This window comes from Apus apus, chromosome 2 (assembly GCF_020740795.1).
Source record: "Apus apus isolate bApuApu2 chromosome 2, bApuApu2.pri.cur, whole genome shotgun sequence".
Taxonomy (NCBI): domain Eukaryota; kingdom Metazoa; phylum Chordata; class Aves; order Apodiformes; family Apodidae; genus Apus; species Apus apus.
The window spans coordinates 17,319,292-17,334,482 of record NC_067283.1 but is presented as its reverse complement, the minus strand read 5'-3'; the positions used below and the strand labels follow the sequence as shown (position 1 = coordinate 17,334,482).

The 15,191-nt window shown below is 39.4% G+C and overlaps 1 protein-coding gene across 3 annotated transcripts in view; it reads left to right on the top strand.

The window, feature by feature from the left end:
- Nucleotides 1-15,191, top strand: part of PDSS1 (decaprenyl diphosphate synthase subunit 1) — a 22,853-nt gene extending 7,662 nt beyond the window's left edge. The window contains exons 2-9 of one of the 3 annotated variants that reach the window (XM_051611809.1): nucleotides 548-642; nucleotides 2,199-2,340; nucleotides 3,140-3,251; nucleotides 3,340-3,449; nucleotides 9,850-9,930; nucleotides 10,109-10,222; nucleotides 13,838-13,918; nucleotides 14,657-15,191. In XM_051611809.1, the coding sequence (XP_051467769.1) occupies nucleotides 2,242-2,340; nucleotides 3,140-3,251; nucleotides 3,340-3,449; nucleotides 9,850-9,930; nucleotides 10,109-10,222; nucleotides 13,838-13,918; nucleotides 14,657-14,797 (738 nt within the window). In that variant the 5' untranslated portion in view covers nucleotides 548-642; nucleotides 2,199-2,241 and the 3' untranslated portion in view covers nucleotides 14,798-15,191. Of the gene's footprint in view, nucleotides 1-547; nucleotides 643-2,198; nucleotides 2,341-3,139; nucleotides 3,252-3,339; nucleotides 3,454-9,849; nucleotides 9,931-10,108; nucleotides 10,223-13,837 lie in introns of those variants that run through there. The other 2 variants (XM_051611808.1, XR_007888722.1) reach the window with 2 other exon arrangements.

The window sequence follows — 15,191 nt, the reverse complement described above, 5'->3', positions numbered from 1 at the left end:
GTATGTAATCTTGGGGTGCCTTTACTTTGAGAATGACTTAAAAATGGCATCTTTCCACTTACTGGATTTGTGGGGACCCAGGTATCTATTGACTTGAATTACTGCTACTCTTTGCTTTTGTTTTTCAGGCGAAGCAGAATGAAAAATGCAGGGAATGAGAAGGATCCTGGTTTTTGTGTGTTTTCCCTAAAATAGGCATGCTCTGATAGAGAATTACTGTCATAAGGTGTTTGTAGGAAACTGTTGCAAATTTTTTTTGCCAGGGATGGAAAGAACCTTGCTTGAGACCTTGAAGAAATAGTAGTTTGAAAAAAAAAACCAAACCCCTTGAAGTTAAATTATCACATTTGTTGCAACATTCTGGGAACCAGACATATGCACCATGAGCATTCCTATGCCATTTTTAGTCATTGTCAGAGATGAAATGCACTATAATGCAGAACTTTTCAAACCTGCTTTTGAAATGTCTGTCCCTGTGCTGTGTTCATAATACTGAAAGATTTTGGTTTGTCGGTGAGTGTTGCCATTTACTGCTACTTCCCAGCAGGAAGTCCAGTCTGCTGACATAATTAATGAAAAAGGGAGTCCCCAAAAGGAGACCAGTGCATGAAAGAGCCTGGAGACCTTTACGGGTTTTTGAAGGTAAGTTCTCCTACTTGGTAACAACAGTTTATTTTGGAAAACTACTTACACTGAACTAGCATTTGACTAAATAACTACTCCTCAGTAAAACTTACCTTCAAACAACTGTGAAGGCTTCCAGCTCTTATTTTCTGTTGCTTTAAAGCCATATTCTCATTCAGCCTATGAGCCACACATCCTGCTATTGTTCAGGATGTAGAACTCCCACTGACAGCAATGCAGAGTTCTGCAGAGGTAGGTGTCAGAACACAGTGTTATGTCAGCAGACTGCAAGATGTTCTTTCATTTTGTGGTTAATCACAAGATTTTAATAGATGTAGGCAATTCAAGAAGGTTTTAAATTCCTTTCAGCTGAGCTGAAATTAAGATTTTCTGTTCTTCTCAGTTCTTTTTATATTCTGCTGGAAAACTGTGATTTGCTTTGTAGACCAAAGTAAGGTATCTGTATCAGAAGTATTCTTCTCTCTTCTTGTTTTGGTTTCTGTTTTTTTTTTCTTTTCCTTTTTGTTTGTTTGGGTTTTTTTTGTTTTCTTTTTTAATGATTGTTTTGGGTTTTTCTGTTTTGTGGGGTTAATATGGTTTTTTCACATCCAGGTGGGCTTTTTATAGCTCTAAGGCAAGGCTGCCAGGGTTAGCCATTTCTGGGATCCTGCATGCTACCCATGGTGAAAATGGATAGAAAAAGATACTAGGACAGGGCAGTTATAGTTGGATATTAGGATAGATGGTTCTCTGTGTGAACTAAATTGCCTCTTTTATGTTCATTTTGACAACCTTGTTCCATAGATAATTGCTCTTATGTTTCTTCTATTACCTTCTTTCCATGTAGTTTAAAAAAATAAAGTAGATGTGACCTACTGAGATTGTTAGATCTTCCCAAGTCTGTATTTCTGTAAGTGGTAGTTAGTGTTAACAGACCTTAAATAATTGCAGTATAAATCCAGTAAATTCTTCAGGCTTTTGAAGAACCTCTGCGGTCTTAAGGTAATCAGATAACATAAAGGATATGATCCATGAGTTTCGTCTTTCAAATGTGTAATACAGGTTTCTGTGCCTGCTAATCTCTTCAGCTTGCTGGTTAGTAGAGTTTGCCAGTTTTGGAGAGTTTGTGATGCTGCAGCTTTTAGGCAGAGCAACATAGAGATAAGGAAAGTGTACAGCTCATCTACAAAGCTACTTTCTATTCTTTCCTCAGCTGTTTTCCAGATTTCCATCTCCTTGGAACCAATTATCCTTGATGCTGTGCTATTTGCAGCCTGGCTGTGGAAGGATTAGTGTCAATAACTGAGGAGTTTTGCAGTACTGTGAATGCAGCAAGGCAGAAACAGGCCTAATAAGGATGGAAACGTCCTGTTGCACTTACTGTACTAACATGATCTTGCTCTCTCTTGTCTTCCTAATTCCAGGTTTGAAAGCTGGGATTCAGACCGTGGAAAAGCTGCAACAGCTGTTTTCAGAGAAACATTGTTTGTTTGGTTTTGGTAGAGATTTTTTATAGTTTATGGCAGCACATGTAATTGATTTAATTATTTGACAGTTCTTGTTTTTTATTTTAGGGAGGTGCAAGCAAGCCAGCGCTCTGTGGCCATAATTGCTGAGATGATCCACACAGCTAGCCTGGTTCATGATGATGTCATTGATGATGCAAATTCTCGCAGAGGAAAAATGACAGTCAATCAAATCTGGGGAGAGAGGAAGGTGAGTTTGCTATTACGTGGAAGATTTACCACTGAGTTTCAGCAGAGCACAAATACTTAGGGTTTTTGTCACATTACTGTCCCTAGGCAGTAATGACACACGTGTGTTCCTTTTCTAAACTGTTGGAAGTATTAGATAATATTTGATTGTTGTGTGATCCTTACTGAGTTTACATTCCCTATCCCATTCTGTGCCATGCTATTGGAAAACTTTGAATGTGCACCTCATCCAGGTCACTGTATCTTACTCTGAATCAGTAGTGAACACAAAAAGGTTTTTCAGCCCGCATGAAAATGGTTTGGATTTTTTGAGAGGTGTTTCTTCATGGAGCATGAAAAGGAAGGTCTTAGTCAGAAAATGCAAGGGAAGAAGTACACTGCTGGCACATCAGTACTTGCAGCAGGTCAGAGGTAACATAACGTAACAGTCACAACAGAATGGTCAATCGGAGAAGGAATGTTTAAAAAAAACTTCACAGGCAAACACATATTCAGATACTGCCTACAGGGACAGTGCTTATATAGAAAAATATAAACAGCACTGTAAGACAGGGCTTAAAAAATGTCCCTGCTTATTGTTGAGGGGGTTGGACTAGATGACCTTTATAGGTCCCTTCCAACCGAATGCATTCTATGATTCTGTGAAGAATGGTTCTGTCGTGTCTCTGTTATAATGAGATATGTATGCTATATGGAGGAAGATGATCTGATGTGAGTACATCTGCCAAAGGAAATTGTATTCTCTGTACTAACACTTACAGGAAAAGACCTAAAAAATCAATATTTTTTTTAATTCCTAGGCTGTTCTAGCTGGTGACTTCATCCTCTCAGCTGCTTCTGTAGCTTTAGCACGAATTGGAAATACCACTATCATCTCTGTTCTAACTCAGGTGATTGAAGACCTGGTGCGTGGTAAGATAATTTTCTGGTTTTATCTTCAAACTTGCTTGCCTAAGCAGTAAACCCACAAATAAAAACTGCCATTTGTGCAACTTTTTAGGTGAATTCCTCCAGTTGGGTTCCAAGGAAAATGAGAACGAGAGATTTGCTCACTACCTCGAGAAGACCTTTAAGAAGACCGCGAGTCTTATAGCAAACAGTTGTAAAGCAGTATGTACGTCTGTCTCTTCTAATGTTAACATACCACCCTGAAAGCCTCACAGCCAAACTCCTAGTTATTGCTCTTTTCTCTGGAGACCTTCCTAAGCAAACCCTTTTAACTGGAATTCTCCCAAAATGTAATGGGTTTGAGATTGTGCATTTTATCACTGTTCAGCTCTGTAGCCTCCAATATTGGTTTTCTCTATTTCTGTAGTTTCTACTCATACACAGATTTATTGTTATCCTTACTTAAATCAAAATAAGGTTCACAGTGGCAGCCTTTAATTTATGAAATTCTGCAGCTTTGCAACTGTTTTTAATCTTGGTTGATAATTCTTGAGCCTGTAATTTGATTCTCAGCCTTCTCTGACACCTGGTCCCACTCATCGGTGCCGAGTGCGGCCTTAAATGCTACCTAACCCTGGGTGGAAACCACTAATTGTGTGTACTCTACATTGTAAAAGAACAGCAGTAATCCTTGATTTATTTGTTGGGTTTTTTTAATGATAAATTGCCATATCCAACCCTGTCTGTCACTCAGTTCTGTTACTTCATTACAGAAAGATGTTTCAAGATGATACTCAAAAAACATGTTTAGTTTTAGTGCGGAAAATGGAGAAGGTGGGCAATAATGTCACCCCAAAAGGGAGTAATGGTTTTAAATTGAAAGGGGAGATTTAGGTTAGATATTAGGAAGAAATTCTTCACCATGAGGGTAGTAAGGCACTAGAATAGGTTGCCCAGGGAGGTTGTGGAAGCCCCCTCCCTGGAGGTGTTCAAGGCCAGGTTGGGTGAGGCTTTGTGCAGCCTGGTCTAGTGGGAGGTGTCCCTGCTGATGGCAGGGAGGTTGGAACCTGATGATCTTTAAGGTCATGATTCTATGAGTTCTAATTTCTTTTTTTTTTAATTATTATTATTAAAGGCAGGATAGCTGGTGTATGCTGTAGCAAGAGGGAGTTCTAAGATAATTAGACTAAAGTCTGTGCTATTGTTTGTCATCCTTCTTTGTTCTCAGAGAACTGGTACATTCGTGCAATAGACAGCAGTTGAAAATTGCTTAAATCAAAATGATCACATTGAATGAGAGACACAGATTTTGTTCAGAGGGAAAATGTCTTTCGTTCTAGTTGGAGGAGAGAAATTAAGTCTTCTTGATTGCTCAAATTAATGGCACTGTGACCCTGGCAAGAATTTTCCTTTTGAAGTCTTCAAGTGGGCAATAGGACTAATAAGGAGCATCACATTATGCCGCTACCCCAATAAAAACATACAGATTTTTATATTCACTTTGGTAGTCTTCCTAAAAGAACCTTCACAGATGGAGAAAAAAATCAGCTTCCCACTAGATGGATTCTCTTTACAAAGGTGCCTTTTGAGTTTTTGCCTTTTCATAATTCGCAAGAGTCAAAGATTTAAGCAGTTTCCTCCAGATTGTGGCTGTGATGCTGGTGAAGGGGCTGTTTGGCTGCTTTTCTTGTAGTGGTTGTCTGGAGTTTTCTATTGCTGAGTTGTTGGTATCTTACTTGCAGTAAAATTTGTGTTATAAAGAAAATACAAGAGAGGTGTCTGTCTTTATGACAAAGACCTGTATAGAGACATGTCTCCCTCAGTTTCTTTCTGCAGGGATTAGGAGAATTCTATTGAATTGGCATTTTTTGCGTTTGAAATGTGGAGTGTTTTTTGAGGGGGTGTTAGTTTTGGGTTTTGGTTTGTTTGTTTTGATAGTATTGGTTACTAAGGAAAAGGTTGGAATCAGAAGGGAGTTCTGGTTTTTGTGGCAAAAATTACAAACGATCATCAGTTCTAGCTTGAAAGGAAATGCAGGTGGGGAATCAGACATGTTCATATCTTGTTGTCAGGGACAAAGCTACAGAGAGAGTGTTGGTTTTAAGAACATCAGTTAGAACCAGGCTAGTGTGTCATTAGAAGTAATTAAATTCCTGTTAATGGCAGGAAAAAAAAAACAGTTATTTGTTTCTGTGCATAAATAAGATAAAAGTATTAACTAGAAAGAAGATGTCAGACAAGTTCAGGTGACATCTTAGAATTCTATGGTGTCATGCTTTAGAAATGGAAGATTAGAGTATTCCTGGAAAAATGTCTAAACAAGATAATAGTCTCTCAGTGCTGGTCTGGTCACTGGATTAGATGCCTCCTGCATTGCCAGAGCATTACTGCATTTGAGTCAGAAGTCCTTTAAGTCAGCAAAATAATTTATTTACGGACAGAACAGTCTGTTCATGATGTTAGAGCCATCCCAGCCTCCAGTTTATTTCTTCAATAGTTCTGCATAAGGGAATGTTACCAAAGTTGCTGTTAAAGTAATTGCGAAAGGAAATGGTGGCAGATGGCTCAGAGGGTCTCTGAAGCCTTGGTTACTGAAAGGCATTTTTCAGAGAAACATGGGAGGTCACTTTGGTTCAATAATTCAGAAACAATAAAGCTGAAGTGGAATTTCTATTAGTCATCACACAAGCTGGAGATGGTAAAAATAAGCCAAGCAGGTTCTCATTCTGTCTCTTTTTATCCTGCTGTAATATGAATTTTTAACCTTCATAAATGCTTTCAGAAGAGGAATTAAGTTGTTTGTTTTGAGATAAGTGTAAAGTTGCACTAGACATTCTTGATTTCTCCATTAGGAGAAAGCATGCAGCCCTGTTGTGTAAGGCAAGGCTGTGTATGGAAGGTCTGCCTTAGGGAGTGAAGAAAAGGAAGAGGCTGCAGCTCTGGATCTGCCTGTGAGCTCCTGCTTTAACTACTTCATGATGTGTGCACAGGGCTCCATCAGAAAAACTTACCAGTGTGTGGAACCAGTGTCTAGAAAAATAAGAGCTCTGACCCCCACCAGCAAAATGATCCCCCCAGTCCAACAAAGTGTGCAGACTAAACAAAGTCCAAGGACAGATGTAGGGTAGTAACATCAGTATCATCAGACATGATGGCCAGCCAGGAAATTTCCTTGCTTATTATTTAAAATACAGTAACTCCTTTGGGGGTATTTCTTCTTCATAATGTTTGCTATGAAAAAGATTATCATAAATATATCAGAAGTACTGAGGCAGATAACCTTCATTTTTGTAAATGTACAATTTTTCATAAACAACTACTTGGTTTACATATTAAAATGTAAATTACTTGAGAAAATCTCAAATGCATGAAAGTGCAGACTTGGGACAACATAGTTGCCTGCTGTGCTGGGGGCTTCTGCTGGGTAGACATCTTCCTCTCCCAGGTAGGTCTCTATGACCCCCTTCCTAAGAGTAGTTACCAAAAAGGTTTGAAGAGCCTGGAGGAAAAGTCAGCGGGTTGCCCTGCAGCAGGAAAGGACAGAACATCCTGGGCTGCATCACTACCAGCATAGCCAGCACATCAAGGGGAGTGACTGGTTTCCTCTGTTCAGCACACGTGAGACCTCAAGGCTGGGCTCCCTCATACAAGAGAGACATTCACATTGTGCATTGAAGGGCCACCATGATGAGCTGGTTTTAGTCTGGAGCAGAAAAGGCTAAGGGAGAATCCTCTTGCTGTCTCCAGCTATGTAATAGAGAGGATGGAGAGATGCACAATGAAAGGACAAGTTAGACCATGGAAAAATGTAATTAGCTATTAGGAAGAAATTCTCCAAGAGGTTGGTCAAATGCTGGAACAGCTTGCCCAGACAGGACATGGAATCTTTATCCTTTGAGATGCTCAGAACTCAACTGGACACAGCCCTAAGCAACCTGATCTAACTGTGAAGCTCTGCTTTGAGCCGATGACTGGACCAAAGCACTTTCCGAGTTCCCTTCCAACCTAAACTATCCTGTGATTCCACTGGAAAGAGGAACAGTGGTTCTGTCTGGAAAAACAGCAGTGTATGAGCCACAAATGAGAAGGCAGGATCCTGACTGCTTCAGGGGATGAGCATGGAGGAAGAAGTCCGGAAATGGGAAAGATTTTAGAGCCTTTTCCTTTCCATGGTGTCCACAAATCTAGGAATGTGAGAGGAAACATCCCTTGTCCTATTTACACAAGCATATCCCTGCCCAACAGCAGGTTTTCCACTCTGACCAACAGGGCACTGGTATAGATGTGCAAATGCTTTCAGCTCCAGCTGCCATATTCTTATGTGGTGAATAACAGAGCATCTACCCAAAGCTGATGGTAGAAAATTTTATAGATGTGAAATTCAGTAAAGAGGCAAGATTGTTTTATAGTCTCTCACACAGCATAAAATACCAGAAGCTATTTTTCATTCCAAAAAATGTTTGGGATAATGCCAAGCAGATTGAACTGCTGTACTGAATTCAAAGAACCTTTCTGAAAATTTGTTCCACTTGGTATTAGGAAGGATTTTTCATGAGGATTTAGCAGAGGACAAGTCTGAGTTCTTGCAAGATTAAATTTGTAATCAACCAGTCATGTCAGGAGAGCTATAGGATGTTTTCAAAGGGTGAGCTTTATCATTTAAACATACATAATTATATTGGCATTGTTATTTGTAAATGCATGCTGTTGTTCCAGTATGGCTTCATTGAAACTTCACTCTGAGTGACAGACAGACTGGCTGGGACGAGGCTGCCTGCCTGCATCCCAGCGAGTGACCAGGTGGGGGCAATAATCCACAAGTGCCATTTGAGAAACTGGCTCCTGAGGGAACTCCCTGGTTGACAAGACCCAGTCATGTTGCAGGTTTATTATGTGGTCATGGTCAGAGTTACTCATTTGGGGTGTGACAGGCATGTTGATCCCTTGGATTTATTTTTTTATTATTTTGGGGGTTTTGTCTTCAGAAATATTCATAACCTGAATAGGAGAAATGAAGCTCTTCTCTTGCAAAGATGCAAGAATTAGTTTTGAGTTTATTAATTTTGTGTTACATTCTGTAACTCACTTCTGGTTTTGCATGCACATCAAAAGGAGGAAAAAGGGGCAAAATGTTCTAGTTGGATAGTTCCTAGCAATCTCTATTTAAGTATCTCATCTTTGCAGTTCACTCTGTTTTCATAGCCTTCAGGATTTTGTATGATGTAGGATTATTTTCCTGCTGTACTGTCCTTCTCTTTTACATAAAACTGGGAAATGTAAGATGTTGTTAATGCCTCAGGCATCCAGATTCCTCTGGATTTTAACTCTTATCCATGAATGCAGGTTATGACTGGGAAGTATTCTGCTGCTCAGTTGCAAAATGCACTGGTGCATGAAATAGTGTCTAATCTTGTGTGAGTTGCATCACATTTATTAGGATATGATGTTTCTTATTTCCATCTTCATGTTCATCTTCAAAGCTACTACTGGACTCACTTTTAGTTTGGAATTGGTTTTTGTTTGCCAGTTTTTTAAAATGATCCTACATTTCATAGTAGTAAAGAGTAATTTTTATGTGTGTGTGTATATATATATGTACACGCACATTTTTATATGTTGTGTGGTTTTCCTAGCATGTATTTTTAGTCTTACATTAAGTGAAATGTATCTTTACTCCTTCTGTTAGTCACAGGAGATGTGCAATGTATGCAGTAAACCAGGATGGATTTTTGCTCCCTGTTCCTAAATGCCTTATTGAAGGCTGAAATAAATATGAGTATTTAAATATAACCAACTTCATTTTGCAAAGTGTATAATCAATACATAAATGCAGAAGCATAAGTGCCCTGACTTTGAGGCAAGATAGTAATTCTCAAATCTTAGTTTGTTTCCTATATTTTAGCTTTGTGGAGTTACTTCAGCAAAACTTAATTCTCTCAAGTAGTCAGTTCCTTTATCTGTACTCAAAAAGTTGTATTTGTTTATTTCAGTTTAGTGATACTTCTGCCTAGCTTGGTGTATTTCTTCATTCACTGTCTTTTCTTTGCCACTAATTATCCCTTGATACTTTTGTCTGCAAGCTCATCTTCCTGAGCAATTCACTTATAGTTAACATCGCCCTTAAAAATAATCTTCCTTATCTCAGCTGACCCTCCTATACTGCGTGCAACACATCCAGTTTTGTGGCTCTTTTATGAGGTGTGTAATGTCCATTAATCTGTTCTCTGACCTCCAATTATCTCCTGGCTGATTTATATATGTAATAAATTTAATTCCCCTGTTGCTGGTACATCTACTAGCCTGCATGTGCAGTGCATCCACATTTCTCTCTTTATCCTTGCATTATAATTTCTAAGTCTTATAAATATTTAATAAAGTTAATCTCTTTCCAGACTTGAATGTATTTTTAATACTGCACTGCTGTTCAGCCTTGTTTTCTAATCAGCTTGACTATTTGTGTGCGTCCGTGAGCAGAGATAAGCAAGAACGTGCTCCTGAGTCAGCTTTTCTCCCTTTCCCAGATCTCTGCTGTCTGTGCTTGCAATGTCACACCTATGGTTAGAGACCAAAAGGGGATGCTCACTAAAGCTTTCTATTTACTTGTTGTTTTTTTCCTCTTCAGGTTTCAATTCTAGGCTGCCCTGATCCCAAAGTTCATGAGATTGCATACCAGTATGGAAAAAATGTTGGCATAGCTTTTCAGGTAGTGCTTTTGTTGAACTAAAGGGAATCTAAAATCTAAACTTTTCCCACTGCCTTAGAAATCAGAGTGGGCTGTCTTAATCCTTTCTGTAAATCTTGTCTTAACAATGATTAGTCTCTATCTGCATCTTGTTTAGGAAAAAAGTCCTAAAATAATCAGTATGTTTATCTCTTTCCAGCTAATAGATGATGTGCTGGATTTTACATCATGTGCTGATCATCTGGGGAAACCAGCAGCAGCAGATCTCAAGCTGGGCTTAGCTACAGGCCCGGTCTTGTTTGCTTGTCGACAGGTAAGTCAACAGGAATCCACTTCCCCAAAGCAGGAAGTGCACACACAGGAAGTGCACGCAGCTCTTCACAGCACATGGAGCTCTGGCTCAAACACACCAAGTGCAGTATGTGAGTGATGAGCATGGCCTGGGTACGTGTGAAAATTCGGTGTCTTCAAGATCAGTCAGATTTAGTGTGTACACACACGTTACTTCAGACTGAGAAGCACCTTCCCACACAAATCTTGTTACCATTATGCCCTAATCTCAAAAGCAGCACAAGGCTTAACCTTTGCAAAGTAGCTTCTTGCTTGTGTTCTTTGCTGCGACATCTTGTACTCCCCAGGCTTGACTAGGTAGGTAGGCTTTTTGCCAAGTTCTGGGCTTTGTATCCATCTGGGGCCAAGAATTTTAGTATCTGTGTATCCTAATGTCTAGTCTAAACCTCCCCTGGCACAGCTTGAGGCCATTCCCTCTTGAGACTGGTGTCTTGTGAGAAGAGACCAGCACCTACCTCTTACAACCTCCTTTCAGGCAATTCTAGAGAGCGATGAGTTCTCCCCTCAGCCTCCTTTTCTTCAGACTAAACAGCCCCAGTTCCCTCAGCCACTTCTCATAAGACTTGTTCTCAAGGCCCTTCACCAGCCGTTGCCCTTCTTTGGACACACTTCAGTACCTTGATGTCCTTCTTGTACTGAGGTGCCAAAAACTGGACTGAGTACTCAAGGGGTGGCCTCACCAATGCCCAGTACAGAGGGATGATCACTTTCCTGGTCCTGTTGGCCGCACTATTTCTAATACAGGCCAGGATGCCGTTGGCCTTGGCCACCTGGGCACCCTGCTGGCTCATATTCAGCCACCTATCAATCAGAACCTCCAGGTCCCTTTCTTCTGGACAACTTTCCAGCCACTATTCCCCAAGCCTGTAGCGCTGCATGGGGTTGCTGTGGCTCAAGTGCAGGACCTGGCACTTGGCTTTGTTGAAGCTCGTACAATTGACCTCGGCCCATCAATCTAGTCTGTCCAAGTCTCTTTGTAGAGCCTCCTTCCCCTCAGGCAGCTGTTGTCTGCAAACTTTTATTTCTTCATCAAGATCGCTGATAAAAGATGTTAAACAGAAGTGGTCCCAATACTGATCCCTGAGGAACCCCACTTGTGACCAGCCCCAGCTGGATTTAGCTCCATTCATTTAAAAAAAAAAAAACAAACCAACAAACAATTAATGACATTTACTTCCCCCTCTATTCTGAAGAGCCTGGGGTGGGGGGAGGTGGAACATTTGTTTCCTCATCCTTTGGGCAATTATAAGGACATGTCCAGAAAAGACAGGAAAGCAAAGAGCATCAGCCACTTCAGAATGCAGATGAATGCTGAGAACAACCTCCTTCATGTTCTCAGTTCCTCCCCACAGACTCATCTGGGGGAGACGTGTTCTTGAATCATTTCAGAATTTGTTGATAAGCAGCAGGATCTTGTTAGTCATTAGCAACTGAATTGTCTAAAGAATAGTATGACGCGGGTACAGAAAGCAAATGCAGTTGTGAAATTATTTGTGTGTTAAAGTTGCTTGTAGAGAGAAACAAGGACGTTTGATTTTGGCAGAGAACAGGTGATTGATTATCTTATGGGTGTTGAATATTCAAATTTTTTAAATGAAAACTATTTGTTTGGGTTTTCTGTCTCTGACTTTCAACTTCATCTATCACTTAGCTTTATAAGATAAATTAATTAAGTTCATCATATGGAAATACAAGAAAAGAAAATTTCAGTTTTATTTTAAAAATATTACTTGTTCTATGTAGGTCACTTTTAAACACTTTTCCTCATTTATATCTTTGATAGCAGGGAAGTGTACGTTTTTACATTGAAAGATCACTTGACCATCTTGCAAAGTTTTCTGTGTTACCTGAAAGGCTTCATTGCAGAATATTTATTGTTTTTTTCAAGAATCTGGAAGAACAGCACTACAGACTTAAATGATACAAAGTATTAGTGGTAAAAAATTTGGAGCTTCAGCAGCTAATTAACTGTACTGCAACTTGTATCTGAAAATAAAAACTCCTGAGCTAGTCCAAAATGCAATTCTTAAGACAGAGGCTGTCTTTTCGCCTACCTTTTAATGCATCTGGAAATCCTCACGTTGTCTTCTGAGCAAACATAGGTTAGTTCTGAATGTGCTCTGAAGCTTGAGTGACAGCCTTTTGTTTAGTTAGATCTATTTATTCAGTATTTAGTTAGTTCACTCAGTTAAAAAAACAAACAAACAAGAAAACCCCCCGAACAATTCCTTTTAAAGAAATACATGAGTATATGCTAAGTCTAAATCTACTCTTAAACTAGTACGGTGGAAGATTAAGGGTTTTTTTATTATAAACTTTTTTATAATAATGTTTTTATTATAAGCATTCCTGTCTTGTTTATATACTGCCCATTAAATCTGGAGAAGTGCTACTAACAGTTTTGTATTGCAGGTTTGGGGATTTTTATATTATTTAATGCTTAAATATAAAAACTGAAAGCATATGGATCCTCTATCATTGTAAATATGAATAATATGGAAACTGATTATATGAACATTGCAATTAAATTGTCATTACATGGGAAGAAAGCTAGAATCTAGAGAAAGTTGAGTATGAGTCACCAATAAACTTAAATGTATCTTTCAAGAAGACTACCTATGAGTAATAGGGAAATGTCACAACAATAAAGGATGCAACTTGTTTATTACCTAACAAGTTTGTAGATCTGCAGTTTCAGGACCAAAGGTGTGCAAGAAAAGCAGGTCATTGTTTATTACAAGTGGATGGCAATAAAATAATCTTGGTTTGACTATAACCCTTTCAGACAAGGTGAACAAATACCTCTTTGCTTTAAATATAGTTCTTCTGCAGAGTAGCTGCATTTGTTAAGCACCAGGTTCCTCTGTTTCTGCACCATCTGAGGAAAATGCCTGCTTGTTTAGATAAGTGATGCAGTGACTTTCTCAGATGACTTCAGTTAGGTACCTGATTTGCAGGGAATTAAGTGAGCAGTAATAACTACAAATTCTACAGGATTGATTGAAAACAGCATACATTATAATTGTCATTTTTCTCTTATAAAAATCTGTCCTGAGCTTTCCTCAGGCAAAGCCTGTGTATATAAAATACCAGAGCAATGAAAAGCCTAAGCAGAGTCATGAAGGGTTTTACAGATTGAACTGTGCAGTATAGGTACAAGCCCCTTGGGTTCTCTGTTGTACATGTTGGGGAAGAGGTGCATCTTCTAGGTGTGCCAACACTAGCCCTCATTTGTGGTACAAGAATACCATACCTGAACCAGACTCCACACCTGAAATATAATGTAGATACACCTGCAAGTAGCCACAGCAGATATTAGCAGACTGGATCATCTGCGTAACATGACAGACAGGTGCTAATGTGTGCTGCCAAAATAGCCAGTTGAAGTTTTAAATGCTTGAGCTTTGCTATGCTACAGTCCTATGCAGGTTGCAGGTATTACCCTATAGCTATACCTGTAGCAACAGCAGTGGCAGGAAAAGTCTGTACTTAAGTTTTCTTTTTGACCTTAGCAGGGCAGGCAGCTACATGGAAAACAACTCATAAACAGTACAAAACCTTCTCCCTTTGTGATTAGTTTCCAGAAATGAATGCCATGATAATGAGACGATTCAGTAAGCCAGGAGATGTTGAACGTGCTCGGAAATATGTGATGCAGGTAGGACCAGTATCAAATGTTCCATTCCTGAAATGCCATCCCTACTGAAGTCAGTCTGACATTCATTGCCTTTTCAAATACATGCTAAGTAGCATGCTATGTACAGTACAAAGTGAGGACTCTTCAGCTGCCTTACTGGCACAGTGTTTTAGCAGAAATGCAGGTACTGAAGAACTCTCTTTCTTTTTTCCTTCCAATAGCATAAAATCAACATAAAGAGTAAAAAGCTCATGCATGAACTCAGTTCCTTCAGCTGAAGAGTAGCTGTATCCAACAACTGGTGTAAGCAACATGTAATTACCAGTCTTGTAACTGCAGTGCACACTCCCATGTCAGTATGAATTGACACTGGTTCTTAAAAGACTGAATAATTGTGCAAAAATAATACCTATTTTTCAGTGTAGGTTTTTTTTTACATCTCTATTTAGGGCAGGAGGAGAGGGGTTAACCCATTACTTTCTAATCCTACTGAAGACTAAGTTATTAATACCATTAATGTTTTGTAAGTATACTTAAGCTTAGCATGGATGAGTTTTATTATTTTAAAGCTTTGAGGAAGAGATGTAGGATTCAATGAACATAGAATGAATCGTCTTCCTTTCCCCTTCAAAATATACTTGTTTAGGCTACTTACTGACCTTAAAACTTCTTCCCCCTGGTTACTGGAAGAGGCAAAAGGCAGGAGGGGGGGCTGAGCAGTTATCCATTACCTTTAACATCTAACATCTTGTACCTAAGAGTGATGGTGTGCAGCAAACAACCTACCTCGCCCAGCGCTACTGCCACGAAGCCACGAGAGAGATCAGAAAACTGCGGCCGTCCCCTGAGCGCGAAGCCCTGATCCAGCTGACGGAGATGGTGCTCACACGGGACAAGTGAGAGAACTCCTCCCACTCCTTCTGGCAGCTACTTACCAGACTGTGCCTAAATTTACTTCAAAAGTTATTTGCTTCCAACACAGGCTACCAAAAATTATTTTTTTAAAAAACTTTTTTTTTTGGGGGGGGAGGGGGAGTTATTTTTTTAAAAAAAAAACAAGTTTAAATGTAGTGTTTTATTGTGGGAAGCCATGCAATTCAGAGCAGATCAAATTGTGCTGTACAGTTGTTTTAGTGGAGGCTGTTAATTGTGGGGGGCTGGAGAAGATGTTTACATGTTGATGCACAAAGGCCACAATGAGAATAAATATAAATCAGTGTAAGAGAACGAAAGTGGTTCCAAATTTCACTTGTTCACACTAATAAACAGAGCATGCACATTACTGTCTGGTAAA